Genomic DNA, 20,696 nt, shown 5'->3' on the forward strand with positions numbered 1-20,696 from the left:
TCCTAGGGTCCTGTCCCATTGCAAGTCTCTGTTGTTGGGAGAGGGTCCTGGGGATCCTGCCCCATTGCAGGACCCTATGACTGGGAGAGGGTCCTGGGGTTGTGCCCCATTGCAGGGCGCTCTTGTGGGGAGAGGATCCCAGGGGTCCTGTCCCAGTGTAGGACCCCATTGTGGGGAGAGGGTCCTGGAGGTCCTGCCCTGTTATGGGACCCTGTGGCAGGGAGAGGGTCCTGGGGGTCCTGCCCCACTGCAGGCCCCTGTTGTGAGGAGAGGGTCCCGATGTCCTGTCCCATTGCAGGGCCCTGTGGCTGGGAGAGGGTCCTGGAGTCCTGCCCCATTGTGATTTTTTAAATTTAAAAAAAAATTTTTTTTTTGGTGGGGTGGGGGGAAGAATGGGGGATACATGGGATGTTGTAAGAGGGTCCTGAAGAATTTACCTTATTGTAGGAGAGAGAGATCATGGTGGGGAGGGGACCGCCCTCTTGTAGGGTGCTCCCTATGGCAGGGAGGTCCAAGGGGTCTGCCCCATTGCAGGGAGGGAGCCCTGGAGCAGGAGGCAGGTCTGCCCCATTGCAGGGGGTCTTCCCCATGATGGTAGGGGCTGCGCTAGGGTGCCCTGCCCCATGGCAGGGAGGGAGCCCTGGGCCGGGGGCAAGGGGGTAAGCCTGCCCCATTGCAGGGGACCTCCCCATGATGGTAGGGGCTGCACTAGGGTGGTCTTGCAGACCTGCCCTATTGCAGGGGGGTCTTGGTGTGCATGCCCCATTGCAGGAGGCACCTATCCTGCTGCGGGGGGGTCTGGGGAGCTGCTCTATTGCAGTGAGTGCCCCATTGCAGTGGGTCTCTGGAGGCCCTACCCTGTTGCAGCAGGTCTCTGGGGGCCCTGCCCCACTGCAGGGAGGGAACCCTGGGTGGGGGGGCAGGTCTGTGACAGAAGGGGGTGCACTCGGGTGGTCCTGGGGACCCACCACATTGCAGGCGGGAGCTGTCCCATTGCAGGGGGGCTGTGGGGGTCTGCCCCACTGCAGGGATGCCCCAGGGGGGCAGTGCTGGGCCCCACGTGCCCAGGCTGCCTGTGCCCGCAGGCCATGGCGGCGGCGGCCGGTCCCACGCGGCTGCTGGAGGTGTGCGGGCAGCGCCTCTCCCGGCTGCTCCACGACGCCCGGCACAAGCGCCTGGCCTGGCTGCGCGCGGCCGAGGAGCAGGGCATGCGGCTGCTGCACAGGTGCGTGTCCCCCCGACGGGCTCCCCGGCGCCGCCTTTGGGGTGCAGCTGCATGGGGGGCCCCCCTTGCGCCTCCCTGAGCCTCTCTTGTCTCTGTGCCCAACAGCAACTTCGGGGCCGAGCCGCAGCTGGTGCCCAAGACGCCGTCGCAGAGGAGGCGCCCGCGGAAGAGGCCGTCGGCCTCGCTGAGGGACGAGAGCAGGGAGCCGACCCGCAGGAGGTGGGTGGAAGGGGAAGCCGCAGGGGACCTTTAACTCCGAGGTGAAACAAAGCCGAGCGGGATCGCTCCGCACCCTTCCCAACRGCCGCCTTGCTTTCCTGAGCTGATAAATGTGCTTAACGGGGCACGTCTGGTTCAGAAATAGGTCAGCTCCGCRTGTCCTGTGGATGTTTGGTAAACGGTTGCTTGGTTTTCTCCACCTTTTTTTTTTTCTCTCTTGGTTAGAAACAATAATAAATATTGTTCCTCTTGGTGTTCACACCCCGGATCTTTTATCGGTGCCTGAGAACCCGGAGYTGGGGCTCGTTACCAAACAGGCACCAAGTGCCGTGTTCGCTCACGTGGGCAGGCTGAAACTTGTTACCCGGAGGATCTGCTGCTCCTGGGCAGCACTYGCTTGCAGGCACGAGCAGGGATGGCTCTGCTGCTCAGTATCTGCTCTGGTGGCCCTCTTTCCTGGTACCTAGGTAGGTGTTTCCTCTGGTGGCCAGTGGCAACGTGGTTGAGGTGGCCTTCCCTTCAGAGAAGCCTGGGCACGTGGATGGTGGCGATGGAAACCGGCTGGAGCGCCCCGTTTGTGCTTGGAGGCGCTCGGGGTTTGGGATCCGTGGTGGGAAAAAACCCCAGGCAGGAAGGGTTGGAGCTGAAAGGTTCTGGAAACAAGGGCTGGAGGCTGGAGAGAAGCGGGAGAATCCCCAGGAGTGTGGGGTGTTCCTGTGTGTCTGGCTAAGGAGGGCGGCAGGTCTAAACAGGGAGACCTTAACGGCATCCTGTTAGCTGCCAAGCAGCTGGGCTGCTCCCCGACAGAAGACAAATCGCCCTAGGTTTCTAAAAGAAGCTTTGCAAAAGAAAACAAACAAGAAGCACTCCTTCAGAGAGGATAAGGTGCCCAGAAGGAGGGTGATCGCTCAGCAAGAGGAAGTTCATCCTGCAGTTCAGCACTTTGCCGCATCCTGCGGGATCGGGCTGCTGCTGTTTCCTCCCCTCAGCACGTTTGCCTTTTGCTCTGGTCTTTCCTTAAATCACTTAGTGCGTTTTTAACTTCCCCCTCTTTAAATGAAGGCGGCTTGGGAGGCTCCCTGGAGCCCTGGTTGCCGTGTCGGATTTTGCTGCGGAGCTCTGGATTGGTGCCACCGGTGCGAGTTTGCTGTSCTCCAATGTCCCCAGCTAGGGGTCCCTCTCCGCACAGAGCAGTGGATGTCCTGGCATCTCAACCTATCCGTGTCCCCAGAAAACACCCCTGGCACCAGGAAAACTCGCAGGTCCTTCAGCACAGAGCAGCAGGATGGAGCAAAATGCAGCAGCGAGGTGCAAACCCCAGCAGGCTGTGGGGAGCCGTAAGCTCCGAGTCGCTCCAGCCTGGCCGGCCGGAGCACATCTGGGAGCGATGCAGGGGGGAAGCCCGTAGGTTCACAGTGAAATTTGTCTGCTTTTTGCTCCRAAACCGTGTGGGAGCCTCGTGCACCCCTCGATAACTTCCCTGTTTTGTTTGCTTTTATCTAAGGTTATCCAGGAGGAGGAGCAGCGCCAAGCTGGCATCCTGCAAGCCGGCTTCCCAGCGGCGCTGGAGCAGGGAGCTGCCCCAGGACCGTGGTGCTCCAGCGGGAGAGGTGCCAGATGGAGGTGCAGCAGAGATCCCAGCACTGCCTCACAAACCAACACCCGAAACGGAGGTCCTGGCAGCTGAACCAGGCGGTCCCGACAGCCCTGGCGCCGAGCCGAGGACGGGAGCCAGCGCCCGGAGCRGCCGGGAGCGGGAGCAGAGCCCCCACGTGGGCACCTCCACTCCCAAGGCCGACGGAAGCGGGAGCCCCGCGGCTGATCCCGGAGCTCCGTCTCCGCAGGACCCGGGACAAGGGCTTTTCCAGGACGCCTCCGGCAAAGGGCCCGCGGCGAGGGCCAAGGCGCGTCGCTCCTCCGCGCGCCGCCGCCGGAGCCACCGGGCCTCCTTGGCCGGAAAATATTCCCTGGCCGGCAAAAGGGAGAGCATGATCCGCAGATCCATCGGCAGGGCCRTGGCGAGGAAGGCAGCGGCTCGGGAGTCGTCCTCTGCCTCCAGCAGACTGAGCTGTGAGTTCCTGGTGACCAAGTGGGATTTGGTGCCCTCAGCCAGAGGCTTCCTGGCCTCTAGCTGCTTAGGGTGTCGTTTCCAGGTCCCCGCCTGCTGCTGGGCCTAGTTCCAGGCCCAGTTTTTCCTGCTTTGCTGCAGTGAGTGAGGGACCCCAGTGTGGGCGTGGAGATTGGGTCACACTGTTTGCAGGTGGCTGGAAAAGTGAGAGGGGAGAAGGAAATTGAGGCCCTGCTCCCCCTAGCCACAGGGGTGGGTTCACCCTGTGTTGGCTTGATGAGGCCAAACTGTTGAATTCCCTTTGGAGGGGCTTTAATCCAAGCACCAGCCCTTAAAAAGGGCTGCAGGGAGTGAGTGTCTCCACCTGCTGAGACTTGGCTCAAGTTGGCAAAGGAGCTTGGATGCTTTGGGGGTGAAGGTGGAAGAGTGATGGGACTGAGGCCCGAATCACATGGTGCCACGAGGAAACGGGGTTCAGGAGCTGCGTGCCCTGCCCTCGGGGCTCCTCAGGAGGCTCTGCTCTCCGGGCTTCCTGACGGCAGCGTGTCTGAGGGCAGAGCGGTTCCTAACGGAGCACTAATGCCCTTGGCATGCGGTTTGGTCAGCCCTGAGTCACCCCGTGTTTGTTAAACGGCTCCAACCAAGCGGTGTCATGGGAGGAGGAGAAATCGGCCACAATGCCGTGCAGGGAGGCGGCAGCTGGAGTCCCTCGGCTTGGGAATGGGGCTGGCCGAGTGACCCGGGCRTCTTTGTGGCACTGTACCTGCCTGCAGACAGAGGAGCTGCCCTCTGTTCTCTGCCTTCCCAGCCCGTGGTGCTTTTGGCAGTGACCCCCACGGGAGGGTGKCAGGAGAGCTGGGATGAGCAATCGGTGCGTCCCTGGGAAGGGGAGCACACACGGAGACCTGTGCCTGGAGCCCGGCCACCCGCCGGGCAGGTCCCAAGGCAGTCAATGTCCCATGTGCTTTTTCCTCCCAGGTCAAAGCAACGGGGAGGTGTTCGAGGAAGACGACGTGACCGGTGATGTGAGGTGAGGTTGTCCTGTAGGGYCAGGCCTGTGCCAGAGGGCTGGGAGGCTCATGGAGGTGGCTAGGCGAATGCTGTGCTGGCAGTAGTAGCTGTTCCCGGCCTCTGGATACCCTGAAATCCAGCTTGGCAGAGGGACAGCTCTGCGTGAGGCTCGTGGAGCGTCTTGCTGCCTCCACAGAAGTCCTGCAGGACGGCACAGAACTCGCTCCTGTGGCTGCTCCGTGCAAAGTCGCAGTTCACTATAGGAATTAACTGCACTGTCTGTGTGGCCTGGCTGCAGGTGTCCCTACCATCTGCATTCCCTGGCTCCAATGTGCCAGCTCGGTTGTACTTTTATTAAGTGTCACTTGCTCTCTGTGAGGATCGCTGTCCTCACAGAGGTGCCTCAAGGACAAAGAGGGCAATTCCCTCTTCTGCCTCAGAGGGAATTGAAATAATTAAAATAGCCTTCCTTCTTTTCACAGAGCTGGACTGCAACAGAGCCCCCAGAGTGAAAAGGTAGGTCTGTCTTAGACCTGTAGGTGGGTCTAGGCTGGTGGGCACGGGCTGGTGGCTGACATCCACTTAGGAAGCAGGGGAAAAGGTGGCTGTGCAGCCACCCCAGCAGCCCCGTGGGGTGTTGTGCTGCAGTGACCTTGTTCTTTGCACACCTAGATTCCTAACGRTGCCATAAGCTGAGACTGCCAAGGGATTTATCCATATGTTAAGACTAAAGTGTCTGTAGTTTGAGCAGTGCTGTCCCCAAGGTGTGCAGAGGCTGCCCGTCCCTTGTGAGGAGCTTGGCCTGCAGAGTGCAGGTGGAGCAAAGGGAAGCAGCCTGCCCTGTGGGAGAAGGGCTGTGAGCAGCTGCTGTCCTCCTGCAGAGGCTGCTGCCTCGTGAGCAGGGCTCTGAAATGCTGCTCAGATGAGTCAGAGCTGACAGGGAAGCAGCACAGCTCTGACRGGAGCCAGCCCTGGCCTGGCAGTCCGATGTGACTGGCTTTTCCAGGACAGAAAGGCCCATTTTAATCCTTTCCYGTGGAGGCTCCATGCTATAAGGACAGTGTTTCCTTCTCCTGCAGGCTCCGGAGAGCTCCCTTGCTGCAAGCCAAAGGATGCAAGCGGCCGGCCCTGCAGCACGGCACCCACCTCCCGCTGAGCAGCCAGCGGGGAGCAGCCAAGGTACCGAGATGCCTTGGGTTTGGCCTCCCTTCCCTGGGGCCACAGGGTCAACGTGAGCATGTGGGGACAACAGGGGACACGGAATTACCTCTGGCCAGGTTTTTGGAGAAACTTGATCTCCAGAGGGCATGAAACCTCTGCGGTTAGATCAAGCGAGCACCTCTTGTCAGTATTTCCARGCTTTGAGAAAAATGCTTCCTTGACAGGCATCAGTGTCCATGGGGATGTTTTCAATGATCCCTCATGGACCTGAAGTCTTCTGGCTGGCTGAATGTTGTGTTACAGCRCCATGACATCAATCTCCTTGAGGCTGTGTAGCGTAAGGGATTACAGGTCCTCTTTATTTAATGTCCCTCAAAGCAAAGTTCTTCAAAGCTTTTTATTTATTTCCTGTGGAAGTTGCATAGTCCTAAAGARGCTGGAGTAAAGAGCAGCATCTTCTGCTGAGATAAGCTGTGCCTCTTCAGAAGGATGTGCTCAAGGTACAGGCACGACACTGGCGTGCAGGGCAGTCGAGTGGGTCTGTTTGCCAGCACAGTTTCATTCAGTGGGACTCTTGGCACCTGAGAGCTGGAGATAAGTCAGGGCTTGCAGCAGGGTGCCTTGCATACGGTGCCAACTGCTTTATTTTTATTTTCTTCCCCAGGAAGCTGTGGAAATGCAACCAGCGAGCCCCAGAAGGAGAACCAGGAGCAAGCCCACAGTGCCAAGCCCCAGGAGAAGCCCTTGCGTATCTGGTATGAGGCCTTTGCAGGGAGAGGGAATGAGTTGGACTGGTCTGGAAGGGCTTGGTTGTGGCCTGCTAAGTAACCTCAAAGCTGTGTGGTGGGTGCGAAGGGAATAGCAGGAGCCTCTGTTCTCCTGAGGATACTGGTGATGGGTTGGGGGAAGCCTTTGGCTTCAGGCTGCTCATGGCCAGCCTGCACTGCCACCTAACCAGCCTCCTGCTACCGCCCTCAGGACACGGAGCTGCAAACAGGCCATGGGTGCCATGTGGGACAGGCAGCAGCCAGGAGCCCGGGCCCTTTCCCCTCTGGAAGAGAAGCATGTGGATTGTGCAAACCACGCGGCATCTCCAGCCAGCAAGGTGAAGGGATGTCCCTGTTGTCCCGGACCACCCGCTCCCTGGCGCGTGTGACCTCCCTGTGTCCTCTCCTCCAGGTTGTCCGGCCCTTGAAGAACTTCCTGCAGGCCGTGCAGAGGAACCAGCTGCTGGCCAGCCCGGGCGCYGCGGGGCGAGGGGGTGTCATAAGGAACCTCATCAAGCGCAACACTCCCACGCGGCCCGATCCAAAGGTGCCTCGAGCTCCCACCTTCCTGTGCCAGGCTGGAGCAAGGGCACGGGCCAGGGTTTGGGGAGCAGCAGGAGGGACTGTGTGCTCAGAGACACATAAACACGCTGCCTGTCTACTGCCGGGGCTGGTCTACAAGTGTTTTAGCACTTAAATGTGTTTTAGCATCAGCCTTCAGGCCTTTCCCGTTCCTAGGTAAATCCCAGCTGGTCTGTCTGCGACCAGCAGAAATGTCTTGTGGTGTTAGGGCTCTTGAACCCAGAGAAAATGGGAAGCTCTGCTGCACCTGGTGGGAATTGGCTCTTCTGTGCAGCGTGGCAGGCTGCTGTGGGGCTGGGATACAGGCGGTGAGGGACCTGGCAGAGGCTTCCTGTCCATGGGCTAGTAAGGAAACTTTGCTATAAAGAGTTGTTGCCTCCAAAACCTTAATTTTTCCTTTTTTTTTTTTTTTTTCCTTTTCCCCCCCCACCTCTTTCTCTTTCTTTCTTTTCTTTCTCCTTACAGGGAGACTTTGTTGTAAGTAAGAATTTCCTTAACCGTGGGGTCTGGAAGACTGTGGTGGCTGCACTTGCATCCCAGGCAGTGGTAGCTCTTTCCCCTTGCCCTGGCATCCCTGGAGGCCTTCCGTTCTCTCCTCGGGGATGCACACTGGCCTGGCCAGTGGCAAGGCACGGGGCCTCCTTGCAGGTGCTGTGCTGGGCCTGGGAACTGCTGAGAAGCCCTGAGGCCTTTGGGCACCAGCCTGTTTGCCCCGGGCACCTTCTCCTGGCCGCTGACTGGGTTAGCACTGGGCTAGGCTGGCGTTTGCTGTGGGTATCTGCAGCAGGAGGTGCTGAGGGGCTGCCCTCCAAAACCAGGCAGCCCCTCTGCTCCACACAGGTGGTGTTGAATACACATTGCTGCCAGACCTGGTGTCTCTTCCCTGATATTCGCTGTCCTGCCACTGAGGGGTGACCAGGGCTCTGACAGTGACTTCTTAGCTTAGCAGCTGCCTGTGTATGGGCAGCCCGGGGGTAGAACCAGGCCCCAGGGGCTGATACAGTCTGAATCCTCTCCCTCCAGGAGAGAGAGCGGCAGAGGCTGGAAAGCCTCAGGAAGAAGCAGGAGGCTGAGGAACAGAGGAAGCAGAAAGTGGAGGAGGAGAAGAGACGGCGGCAGGCAGAAATGAAGCAGTGAGTTGGGTCTCTGGCCTCCTGCTCCGTCCCTGGTTTAGCCCAGGCCTTTGCTCCCAGGCAGGCAGCACTTTGTGCTCCTGTCTTTGCCTCTGCCCTGGAAGGAGCGTTCTGGGCACTGCTGCTCGTGGGCAGCTGCAGAAAGAACTGCCCTGGTGCAAAGCACCTGCTGGTAGCTGCTGAGCTGAGTCTAGATGACTTGCTCTGCCTCAGCTTAGCCTAAGCTCACAAGGGAAATAGCAGCGTCCTTGTGGCACGTGAAAGCTGCCGCGCTGGAGAGTGAGCCCCYATGGCAAGTCCTTGTGCCCCTCATCCTCCTCTGAGCCAGAGCAGGCAGAGCTAAGGGCCCCTCTTGCACGTGTGCTCCCCAGAAAGAGGGAAGAGCGGCTAAGGAAGGCGCTGCAGGCTCGGGAGCGGGTGGAACAAATGGAAGAAGAGAAGAAGAAGCGGATGGGACAGAAGCTTTTGCAGAGTGACGAGAAGGTAAGAGGTCTCGGCTCCCGTTGAGCTGTGAGACTGAGTGCCAGCCAGGCACCTATTGCACTTCCTCACCAGGGTGCTGCGTGCGGGCATGGGGGTGCTGTCGCTGGTGACTAATCAGGTGGTGGATAAGCCTGTATCTAAAACAGACTCTTGAAAGCCTCTGCTCGGTGAGAGGAGGCTCTGTGTTCACCAGCCTCTGCAGTAGCTCTGAATTCCTGTTCTGACATGCGCTTTATGGTGCTCTGCATTCGAGGAATGTGGCCTCGTCCTTTTGTGTGCGTGCTGGGAACGGGACAGGCAAGGGATGAGTTATTTGGCTAGTGGGCCCTTGGAGCGAGTYGCTCACCGTGAGGTGGTAGCCACATGCAGAGGGCTGCGGAAGTGTAGCAGGAGGGAAGAGGCGGAGAAGGGAGCTCCTGAGCACGAGCTGTGCTGGTGTTCCCTGTGTCTGCACGGACAATCCCTTCCCCTTCAAAAGAAGGAYCATCGTTGGGCCCCAGGGTTCTTGCTCCTTTTAGGTATGGACTGCAGCGACCCTTTGGAAGGGTCAGCCTTAGAAAGGAGCACCAGGTCCTTCATTTCCAGCTTTGTCCCCAAAGCTGAGGAGCCAAAAGCACACGCAGCCCTGGCCAGTCTGCTGCCGTGCACGTACTGATGCTTTCACCGGGTAAAGGAGCCTCGGCTCCGACTCGGCCAGTCGTCCTCATTCATAATGCACCTGAACTCGGTCACTAGAGAGCAGCACTGCAGGCAGAATGGGAACCCTGCTCTGCAGACCATCGCTCGCCAAGTTGGAAGGTGTCTTTTGGGGCTGTGTAATCATCTCTGCTCTTCTCTGCAGCCGCTCCAGGTGATGGGCTCCTCTTCACGTGGCCTGTAGTAAGTGGTGGACCTGTTGCACGAGGCTGGCACTGAAAGCAGTGGCTGCGTGGTGGGTGTTGGGTCCTCAGTCTGATTAGGACCTGGGTTTGATTAAGGCCCCAGACCTCAAACTTCTTCTGGTTTCCCCTGTTGGGGAAGGCTGTGACGCTTGTCCGTGGGGCTCTGGAGCAGATCTGTGTGGCTTTCCCAGGTTCGCCTCCCGCAAGCCCGGGAAGAGAAACTGGGAGAGGAGAAGAGCAAGAAAAAGCTCTCCAAGAAGGCTGAAGAAGCTGGTGCCCAGAAACAGAAAGCACTGAGGATGGTAAGAGCGACGCTGCATCCCTCCTGTGTGCAAAAAGGGCAGAAATAGCAGGGAACCTGCATGCTGTTTACTTCTGTGGGAGGACGATGGACTCCTGTCAGGGAATGGGGGAATGAGAGCATCAGCAGTGTGAGATTTCTGCTCAGTAAGYTGGAAGATGGGGTCGCTGTGGGGGCAGAAGGAGAAGGCTGCCCCACTGGTGACAGCCACGGCGGGGAAGAATAGGATAACAAGTACAGGTAGCCTCAAGCAGCTTGTCTTGCAATTTTCTGGTTTTCAAGGCTTTTGTTTCCTTCAGGACGACTACGAGTCTGAGCAGCAGGAGCTCCTGCAGAGAAGGAGAGAGGAGGAAGTGAAAGAAAAGGGCAAGAGAGTCTTGGAGCTGAAGAATCTGGTCGAGCAGCGGCAGGTGGAACAAGCGAAGGAGAGGTACGACAGCCTGGTGGGGACGGGGCAGAGCCTTGGCCAAGCAGTGGACGTGAACAGCAGTGCTGAGGCTGGGAGGCCTCGCTTGACTGGAGGCTCCGGGTGCTGAAGTTGGGAGCTGAGAGGGTGGTGGGTGGTGCTGGACACTTCCCTTTTGACTAAGTCCCTGTTTTATTCCCCAGGGATCCCAAACCATGGGGAAAGGAGAAGGCTGCCTCGCCACAGCTGGAGCTCGGAGCTTTCCGTGGGAAAAAAATAAAGGTAGGGAGCTGAGGTGGTCTTGCAGTAACTCCTCCCTTTTGAAGCCAGCGAGGACTGAAAATACCGTGTCACTGTTCAAGGTTTTGAAACTAACGGTTAGGTTGCCTGGAGGAACAACTGCAATGAATCTGACCACCAGCCAAATGTGTTGTTGCAATAAGAAATTGAGTTTTTTGCAAGAATGAGTTAACTCTCATTTCAGCAACAGAGCTGGTTTTGTGCTTCTGTTTGAGGAAGAGCTCTTAAAGACAATTTTTTTTAAGTCTTTTATTAATTTCCATATCTGTTTATTCCACTTACTGTATGGGTTTCACATGATGTCCAGAACAAACTTCAGGTATCATATGGCTTCRTGTAACCTCACTTGCACTTACACGAGGTTAGGAAAGAATCTTACGGCTTAGTCGAAGCTGCTTGTCTCAAAATATCACAGTACCTGTTCTTTCCACTCCTAACGAATTAACACCACTTTTTTTTTTTGCCTTTATTCTTTAGGTTTTTTTTGAAAAGAAAAAAAAAAAAGACACCCTCCAACTGCTATATTTAAGTGATTTTTTTTTTTTCCTTTTGTATCACTGCTCTTACTAGTCTAGTGGCTTTCAGACACCTATTTCTTCCTATCTAATTTTAATGGAGGTCTGAGTTCCTCATGTGCTGCCCGCAGCTGGGCTGCAGTGAGAGCTGACAAAGCTCTTGCAGATAAGAGGAGCCGGATCTAATTCGGAGTGACTGCAGGCCTGGCTCTCCTGTGAGCTGTGTGCTGCCTTTCCCTGCTCAGGAGAGAGCAAGAAGCAGTGCCTGGATAAAATGGCTTGGGTGAAAAAGCAGTTTATGCAGGARAAACCTCTTGGTGCTGTTTGACAGGAGGAGGAGAGCCCGACAGAACTGCCCCAGCTGCTTGGTCTGGAGAAGAGAGGCAAAGCAGCAGAATTCCCTGCCCCTGCTTCTAATCCATGGCTCAAAGTGGTGAAGGTGCGTGTGGGTTTGGGAGGCTCTGCAGCAAAGACAGGACTTGTCTGTGTGACTCTTGTCCTGGAGCAAAACTTTTAATGTTATTTTGTTTAAAATCCTCCACAATCTTTCTGCAAAACGAGAGTGTGACAGAGAATTTTGTACAAAGAGCAGCAGAAAGTGTGGCTCTCTCCAGAGGTAGAATCTGGTGGRTTTCCTTGAGGGAATGTGCATGAAGAATGACTTCCTGCTCGTGTCCTAACAGGAGGAAGGGAGTCTGCAGGAGCCTCCGCAGCAGGCAGGAGAGGAGAAGGAGAGAAAGCAACCGGAATTGAAGCCTGCTGCTTGCAGCACTTGGCAGAGCAAAGCCATGAAGGTGAGCCTGGCTTGCAGCAAGGCCCCAGTTACGTGGGGTCTGTGGTGCCTGACTGGTTTCAGCCTGCGGCTTTATTSAAAGGTAGCACTGGAGGAAAAGTGCAGGAGGTGAAATCCTGGAGCGTTGGCTCTTGGGATTTAACCACGGGCTGTGCTGTAAGGACAGGGAAGTCCTATTGCTCGCTTGGGTGAGTGCCGGGTGCAGGGAACGTGAGGGAAAAGCACATGCTCCTTCTCCTGGAGGGTCTTGGATCACCATGGGATGGCAGCATGTCCTGAGGCAGCCAGGCTGGGCGGCCCACATAGGGCTGCTGGACCGGAATTCTGGAACTGGGATGGAACTTGGACTGTGTGTGCCTCCTGAAGGAGGTTTTGGTGGGAACCACTTGGGCACAAAGCCTGGAAGGGGGGAGAAAAGGCTGCTCAGACAACTAGGCAGCCCCGAGTGCCGTCTCTGTTGGGTGCCCCTTCTCAGCTCTTAGCTGGAGGTGTCTGGCACGACGTGCCTTCCACCTGCATACAAGTGTGGGTGTCCTTCTTCTGCATTCCCTTATTTCTATACTTGGGTTGAGTGCTAAGAACCCCTTAGAATTAGGGTTGCCTTCCTGCTCGATCCTCTGGTCAGCGTCCCTTAAGCACTTTTGCAYTGCACGTAATTCTGAGGTCATCCCTGCAGCCCACCACGACTCCAGGAGGTGCCTCTGAGCTTGGCCTTGTGCCTTCCCGAAAGGAGCATGGAGGCCTGGCTTTTTCTGTGCGTGCACCAGGCTAGGGCAGGCCTCTCCTCGTGGTTTGGGAGCTGCGTGGTGGGCGAGCAGCCCTTTGGGCTTTGCTGTACCCGGCCCCGTGCTGCTGCTTGGCCTTCAGGGGGCCGTGGTCTCCAAGCAGGCGTCGGCAAAAAGGGCCAAAAGGATTTGAGCCCTGCTGGCTCCTCCAGGAAATCTCAACTGGTATTCTGTTGAGCAGGAATTAGGTGTATTGCAGAGGTTAAAGGCTTTCTCTGCACTAGTGTTGACCTTTCTGGCTCTCTTTCTGAGCAAGGGATGAAAAAGGGGTGTGCATGTGCTGCACCTGCTCTAAGTCTGCTGTGTGCTTGTTTCTGGCTGCCTTCCCCCTGGGCTGAAGTTCATTGCCCAGCAAATAGCTCTGGGAATTCACCTCTCTCTTAGAATTCATCCTCTGTGTGCAGACACTGCTCAGGTACCCTGTTAAGGTATCTGGGGTCTTAACACAGTCTGTCTGCTCTTCCAAAGCCTTGAGGGTCTGACCACCCAGGCCTGGCCGCAGCTCCCCCTGCAAGCCAAGCCCTCCTSTCTGCAGCTGCCAGGTAAAAAATGTTGGCTCTAATAATGAATGTCTTCCTCTGGTTTCAGAAATCTGTCTCCACGTCCTGCTTAGGATCACCACAGGAATCCAGGCCCCCCAAAGTCAGTGAAAATAATTATGGGATGGATCTGAACAGCGACGACTCCACAGATGACGAGGATGATCCCCGTAAGCCTGTCCCTTCCTGGGCCGATGGTAGGTGCAGAGTTTGGTCCTGCTTGTTTTCATTCCCTCACTAGGCAGCTGGGAGTTTCCAGCTTCTCCCAGTACAATTTCGGCTTCCCTAGTGTGTGACCTGGGAGGGTGCCAGTTCTCAGCAACAGCCAGGGCTTCAGGTGGTGAGGAGASCTGGAGCTGTGCTCTTGTGTTGAAGTTGAACCAAAGTCCTCTGCGCTGGATCCATCTGGATCCAAGGGCAGGAAAGGAAAAGTGGAAGCTCACTGCAGTGAAGAAGCCAATTCTCCTGAAAGGAAGTGAGCTGTGGTGGGATAGTTTATCCCAAGTTTGGGATAAATCGACCTAAAACAGTCTTAGTAGCCTGAAGATGGGTGTGCAAAGCACAAAGCTTTGTGAATACCAGGAAAAATACTAAYCTTCCCTTCTACACAGGTTTAAGTTTTTCAGGCATGGAAGGAGGTGTGCAGCAGTTCTGGGGGCTCTAAGGTGAAAGTTTCCTCGAGCAGAGCACCGARCTTATTTCTGAGTCTGCTTTCCTGCTGTGATTGTTTTTTGGTTTGRTTGATTTTTGTTTCTTTGTTTTACAGGGTCCCAGCTTAATCAAGCTATTTTACACCAGTACTATCACCCGGTGAATGTTGACCAGCTCTTTGGGTCGATTGCAAGCCCTAAACTGGAGGATATCTTTGGCAAGAGCAAACCTCGGTACTTCAAACGTACCAGCTCGGCCGTCTGGCATTCCCCACCTGAGGCAAAACCCACGTATGGCACGTCTTGCATCTTCAAAAACTGAGATAAGGCCGAGAAGGGTCTCCTCCCTGGGTGGTATATCCCTTGGCCTTTTGAGAGTGCAGAATATTTCTGGTTTTAATCCTTGATTTTGTATGAAAATAAAAGTATTAAAGTTTTCCCGTAAACATTCCCTCCTCCGTGCTCATCTGTGGTGTGGACAGGGCAGCTGTGCTGCTGCCCATGACTAACTCTGTCTGCTTCCTCAAGCTCGAAACTGAAGCTGCCCTGGGAGAGATCAATCTCGGTAAATCGACGTGAGGGCGCAATGTTCTCCCAAGCCCTTCTCAGCCATGTTTATGTGCTAATGATGCTTTTATGCGTAAGTATTAGATTTCAACTCCATATCCTTCTGATCTCATTACCCTGAGCCAGAGCGGGGCGGGGGGAAGCTTTATCTCTTTCAGCTAGAAAATACTGCCTGTGCGGGTTAAACTAAAGGTCTTGGGTGAGGAGGTATGGGGGTCTTCCTCCTCTTCCTCTTAGAACAAATGATGGTTTGTAGGCTGAATTCTGGGTGCTGTGTTTTTCCAGAAGCTCGAGGCTGCAGCCTCCCTCTGGGCAGGGTGCTGATTTATTTAAAAGCTGTGGCTTGGAAGGAGCGAGTGCCGGCTCGCGTGCCCGGCTCCCGGCGCGCGCATCTCCCGGCTCCGGCCGCGCATCCTGCCGCTACCTCCGGCCTCGGGAAGCTGTTGCCTGGTGACGGTTGGGACGCAGTGGGGCAGCAGCCGTGGGTCCCAGGGCCCTGCAGAGCTCTATGCGGGAAGCTACCTATCTGTGTACTGTTGCTCTTACAGCTGCTGCATCTCGCCCTYCTGCATGGCTTTCGTGCAGTGGAGAAACGCTGCTGCGTGGCCATCAAGGCTTTAGAGGGGGTGAAAAGCTGCTACAAGTAGAATTCTTAGGTTTGGGGTTGTTGGAAGCTTAAGGATTTGCGAGAGAAAACACCAGCCTAAGAATGGTTATTCCATGCGTGCACACATCTGTGCAAACAAAGAGGCTAAAGCTCTTTGAGATGTGTCCTRCCTTGTCCCTTTGAGTCAGGACCTCGCCAAAGAGCTTGGCTCAGTGCTCTCTGCTGCCTTCTGTTTCCCTTCAATACCATCTTTAAGCCAGAAGGCCTGAGAGACCTTGTTAGTGGGAGACAAATGAGAACAAGGCGGTGCTGATATGATGAGACAAGATGATGATGAGATAAAGACRATGCTGGATAGCCCTGGAACAGCAAAGAGACAATGACAGAATGATTAAATGCTCAGACAAAAAGAGAGCAGATGATGTAATACTGGTGATAAGATGCCAAAGAGGCCAGATGTTGATGAGGTGTTGACCAGATGATGCTAGAAATATAACAACTGGAAGACCAGATAGCAAGATGCTGCTGCGATGGTGTCACTAAGGCAATGAGAGGGTGTCAAAAATGTGGTGGCATYGTAACAAGAGGATGAGGAGAAGATGTGAAAAAGACCATAAGATGTTGAAGCTCTTGGAGGTGTTCATGAGATAAAGTCAAAAAGATGATGAAATCATGAGCTGATGCCTAAAAGACCAGACAGTGATAGGCTGAGAAGATGAAATGGTGAGAGGATGAGACGGTGACAAGGCGCCAATGTGTCAAGATGTGACGAGAGTGATTTGCTGACAGGGAGAAGGTGATGGTGAGGAATCAATGACAGCACAAGTCACGCGCAATGAGATGAAACAATAAAACGACAACAAGACCGTGATGATGAAGGTATGAGATCATGATGAGGCAAGATGACATAATGCTAAAGGACGATACAATGATGCCAGAAAGACCAGATGATGATGAAAATAATGAAGTAATGTTGAAATAATGCTAAGAGGAAGCCCCAAAAAAGGGACTAGATAAAGACAAGATGTTGGAAAGATGATGTCAAAAGGGTGATGAGATACCATTGAAAAGATTCATGATTTAACCTGAGAAAGATGACAAGATGATGGGAGAAAAATAAAAAATACAACAAGAGCATGTTGAGATTCAGCAATGAATTTGTGAGAAAATGATGATGAGATCAGGTGATGCCAAGACCAGAGGGTGACATGAAAAAAAACAGATGGTGACAAGCTGGTGATGAGACAAGGRAGATGACAGAATGGTCACGAGACAATGAAGGAATAAGTTGGTGACAAAAAGGTGGTAGGGTTGAGATGACAATCACACGATGTGTCAACAGTGACAGCAAGATGAGTCAAGGACCATATAGATGAGACAAGTCAAAGACAGCGAGAGGTCAGTTGAGTTGAGAATGAGAGGAGGGGACAAAAAAAAAGACCAGGAGACTGTCAAATGTATGACATGAAAGAGTAGTTGATAAGATGTTGATGAGGCAACAGTGAAAGGATGATAATGATGAYGTGATGATCAGACCATGAGATGAGGATGACTAGATGACAATCAGATGATGACAATATAAGGATGATCAAATAATGATGAGTTTAGGAGAAGACCAGGGAGAGAAGATGCTGATGTGGAAGAATTGCTTGAAAAGGGCAAAATTAGAGGAAAAACTAGGGCATACTAGAAGTTTTGGCATTACAGAAGCTTGCTTGGGGTGATGGAGAGCTGTCACTTCCAGGATGGTTGATACGCATGGACTCTGCTCCCCCACGCTTCTCTGGGCAGTACAATCTGCCCTCCTTGCAGCTGCAAAGAGGAGTAACAGAGGGTGGAGCAGAGCGAAGACACCTTGGCCAAACTCTGTGRTACTCCCTGTGCTGGGCTCTCAGACCAGCTTTGCTTGAACTTTGCTCATTATAATGTCAAAACACACCTCCATCCCMAAAGTTACCCTCCTCCAAGGTGCAACCACTCCTCACCGAGTGTGCGCTCCAGGTTTTCCCTTGACTAGACCTTTAAATGAAAGCGAGAGACTTTTTCACCAATCAATAACAATTAAGCATGACTACAGTCCCTCAAGTTCCGCCTAAATGTAAAGAAAAAGTGTAGAAGTTGAACTAAGGAGGAAAGAAGAGGGAATATTCCACTGTAACTTCTACATGAGTTGACGGGCTCAACGCCTTTCCTCCTCTCGGGTCAGGATGCYGCCTGAGGAGACTCCTCGAGCCTGAGAGCTCTCTCCCATCTTCTGGGGTGAGTGATGATCGCACATTTGTACATCAGAGCTMGCTAAAAAACACTGTAGTAGAGAATTTCATGTACCAACATCCAAAGCCCTCTTTGTAAATGTTGCATTTGAGTAAATCACATTATTCATGAACTCAATTCACTGTTTGGAAGGTGATTGGACCTACAGTCAACAACCTGCTCATGATTCCAGTACTGCGAGATGCAGGCCTCTTGCTGCCAATGGTATTTGATATCTTCTTCCTCACTCAGCCCCAGCTGCAGCAGCTGGTGAGTTGATGGTGACCATGAGAGAATGCAAAAATGACGACAAGATGAGGGTGTTGATGAAGTAATGATGAGGCAATGATGGTGAGACGGCATGAAGATGATAGCGATGCTGGTGACGTGATGAGACATAAAGATGATGGTGAGATGACATCAGGATGATGCAAAGACAACAAGGCAAGGTTGCTTGTGCATTGATGACAAGATGATGAAAGCAAAAAAACATAATAATAGACTAATGATGAGGATGAGACTTCAATCTCGSACATGAACTTTGGGGGAAACCAGGCCTGGGGCCAGATCCAAGAACTGCGATGTGACTGCCTACCCTGCCAGCCGCTCCAGTGCTCTTCTGGCAAGACCTGGACTTCTCCAAGCCACCCTCTGTGTGCTCGTGAGGAGCCAGAGGCTGGTCCCAGGTGGCAGGTTGGTGTGCAGCTCTCCTTCCAGGGCTCTAGGCAAGCTCCCCGGACCAGACACGGGCTGCTCCCTGCCAGGCAGCCTCCATCCCTCAACCCCGAGTGCAGTGAGGTGCCTCCTAAGCGCAACCCTTGTCTCGTAGGAGACCCTTGTCTCATAAGAGAGCTACAGCCAAGGAGCTGCAGCCATGATGGCTTCTGGGCTGGGCAGACAAGGGAGATGAATCACAGACTTACACAACCACAGAATGGTCGAGGTTGGAAGGGACCTCTGGAGATCATGTAGTCCAACCCCCTGCTCCAGCAGGGACACTCAGAGCACAGGGTGGCATCCAGGAGGGCTTGGAAGATCTCCAGAGTCTGCCACAACCACAGCTGCTGCTGGAGCTCTGGGAAGGGCAATGAGCAAAGCCACCAAGCAAGGCAGCAACAGAGGAACTGGGTGCATGGACCATTCTGTGGGTGCCATCACTGCAGCTTGCCTTGGCACTGGGGCCTCGCCCCCAACTGCAGGAAGGCATGGAGATAAAGCACGCGCTGCCCGGCTCTCGGGGTTCGCAGCACCCCCAGCCCCTCCGCCTGGCAGCCCTCGTTATCACTTAGGTGTTGCTCCCTTATCTGGTGCGAAGTCGCGGCCCACTCGCTTCCTGCTCCCCGGGTCGTTGCCGCCACCCGGCGCCGCTCGCATCCCAGGGGTTTCGGAGGCTTTGCAGGCACCCCGGGGAGCCCCGGGGCCCGCTCAGGTCGGGGCCATGAGCATCTGAAGAGCTGCGGAGGGAGATGCCAAGGTGGGACTGTTTATCCGGGGTCTCCGTGGAGGGATGGAGCCTCCATGGAGGCTGTCGTCACGGCGGCGGCGTTCGCGCGAGCCGGGCTCCGTTCGCACCGCGGGGCCGAGCGCGGCGGGATGGGCGAGCGCGTCTGGCACCCGCCTCCCCCGGCCACAACACCTGCGGAAACGCGCAGGAGCCACGGAGCCTGCGGGGCCGAAACGGGCAGAATTGGCCCCCGAGGGGCCGTGCTGGAGACGCGGATGGTGCTGGGTGTGAGAAGAAGTGGAGGTCTCACCCCAAACTCCTGTCCTGGTGCAAAACTATACGTTTTAGGGAGTTTGTAGGCAAAAACTAGAGTTTCCCAGGTCCTTTTGCTGCGCGGAGCCCGGGCCGGCACCGGGACCAAGCTGCTTAGGTGCTCGCAAAGCCCTCCAAAGGCCAAGCCCTGCCTCGGCACGAGCGCAGCGCGTCCGCATCCCAGAGCAGACTCGGCTTCTGGCTTCCCACCACCAGCTCCGGCTTGCGGAGCGCGGCAGCCAAGGGAAAACCGTGCTGAGGAGGGGAGGGAACGCAAAGCCAAGCCGGGCGGATCCCCGAGTCGATCCTGGGGCTGGTACCGCTGCTGGCGGCACCGGCAGGGGCAGCCTCCGAGCTGCTCCGCGGCCTCTGCCGCCTGCCCTTCCCGTCGGCCTCCAGCTCACAGCACCGAACGGGGGCGGCCACTGGGTGCCCCGAGGGAGGCGCTTGGGACCCTCCCCAGCAGGATGAAGTAAATTGGGAGCAGGACGGGCTGCGAGGCTAAAGCAGCCGGGCCCCAGGCCCTGTTCCTGCCGGCCGCCGGCCTCCAGCATCGCTATCCCAGAGGATCCCTATCCTAGCACATCCCTATCCCAGCACATCCCTATCCCAGCACGTCCCCGTCCCAGCTCATCCCTGTCCCAGCAGATCCCTATCCCAGCACATCCCTACCCCAGCACATCCCCGTCCCAGCACATCCCTGTGCCAGTGCATCCCTGTCCTAGTGCATCCCCGTCCTTGTGCATCCCTGTCTCCCGCTATTCCATGGGGAACACCCCTGCTGCAAATGCCTGGAGCTCACAAAGCAACAAGGGATAGGGGGAGATCTATAGGGACAGGGGACAAGACTGGCATTCCCATTCCTGGAGCCCCACGAGACCAGCGGGGAGGGAATTCCCGCCTGCCTCTGCTTTTACAGCTCCAGAGGCAAATGCACGAGGAATCTCGGATATCTCTCCCGCCGCCGCCGCCTCCGGCATGTGAGGCTGATTTGCTCCAAATCCAAGAGAAAAAAGGAAACCCAAAACAGCAGGGAGGCAGAGCAGGTCGGGGGGAACTTCAGCGGTGGCATCGCGTTCCCCGCTGCCATCTCCGAGGCCGGACACGGGGGAGACGGAGGCGACGGCTCCGAGCCCAGCTCCGCAGGAAGGGCTGGCGCTGGTGGATGTGGGAAAGGGGAGTCTGGAAAGCTGTGGGGGCAGAGGGGGGCGGCAGCTCCGAGGGATCCACGGGAAGGGGGAATGGGTCCGAGTGTGTGGCCAGGGAGGGGGGGTGGTTTGCACACCCCGAGCCGGCCCCGGCGCTCCGGCGGGCTCCGCATCCCGCTCTCCTGTTGCTCAGGGATGTGGAGGCAGTTGCTAAGAGACAACCGAGCAACGTCAGTATCTGGCCCTCCAGGAGGAAGAAAAAAAATAGAAAAAAAATAAATAAATAATAAAAAAGAGGGAGCCAGAGAGAAAGAGAGACAAGGGAGGAGGAGGAGGAGGAGGAGGGAGGGGAGGAAGGAGGTGGGGAAAAGCCCCGCCGGAGTCGCCGGGCTCGGCAGCGGCTTCGCTTGCGTGAGTACGCCGGCAGGGCCGGGGCCGCGGGCGCCGCTCACCGCCCTCCTCCCGCTCCCTGTGTCTCCCGGCAGGCATGGGCGCCGCGGGGCGCCGCTGAGCGCGGCGCGGCCGCCCCCCGGGGCGCCATGCGGC

At 55.8% G+C, this 20,696-nt stretch overlaps 2 protein-coding genes across 2 annotated transcripts in view; one reads left to right on the forward strand and one right to left on the reverse strand.

Moving 5' to 3' along the window:
- Positions 1–1,088: 1,088 nt before the first annotated feature.
- Positions 1,089–14,247, forward strand: LOC112948028 (inner centromere protein-like). The gene is made up of 19 exons (XM_026040230.1): positions 1,089–1,225; positions 1,331–1,444; positions 2,949–3,514; positions 4,491–4,542; positions 5,006–5,039; positions 5,603–5,702; positions 6,349–6,439; positions 6,663–6,789; positions 6,864–6,998; positions 7,499–7,510; positions 8,057–8,166; positions 8,538–8,649; positions 9,722–9,832; positions 10,131–10,261; positions 10,441–10,519; positions 11,384–11,491; positions 11,736–11,846; positions 13,219–13,366; positions 13,936–14,247. The coding sequence occupies exons 1-19, from the start codon at positions 1,089–1,091 to the stop codon at positions 14,139–14,141; spliced, it is 2,484 nt and encodes an 827-aa protein (XP_025896015.1). The 3' UTR covers positions 14,142–14,247.
- A 4,869-nt stretch (positions 14,248–19,116) lies between these two features.
- The window catches only part of APLNR (apelin receptor), a 7,575-nt gene continuing 5,995 nt past the window's right edge, over positions 19,117–20,696 (reverse strand). Inside the window, exons 2-3 of the mRNA XM_026040231.1 lie at positions 20,542–20,556; positions 19,117–19,257 (exon numbers count right to left, since the gene is read on the reverse strand). Coding sequence (XP_025896016.1) covers positions 19,117–19,257; positions 20,542–20,556 — 156 coding nt within the window. The remainder of the gene's footprint in view (positions 19,258–20,541; positions 20,557–20,696) is intronic.

Source organism: Nothoprocta perdicaria, unplaced genomic scaffold (assembly GCF_003342845.1).
Source record: "Nothoprocta perdicaria isolate Ctin4 unplaced genomic scaffold, notPer1 scaffold_251, whole genome shotgun sequence".
Classification (NCBI taxonomy): Eukaryota; Metazoa; Chordata; class Aves; order Tinamiformes; family Tinamidae; genus Nothoprocta; species Nothoprocta perdicaria.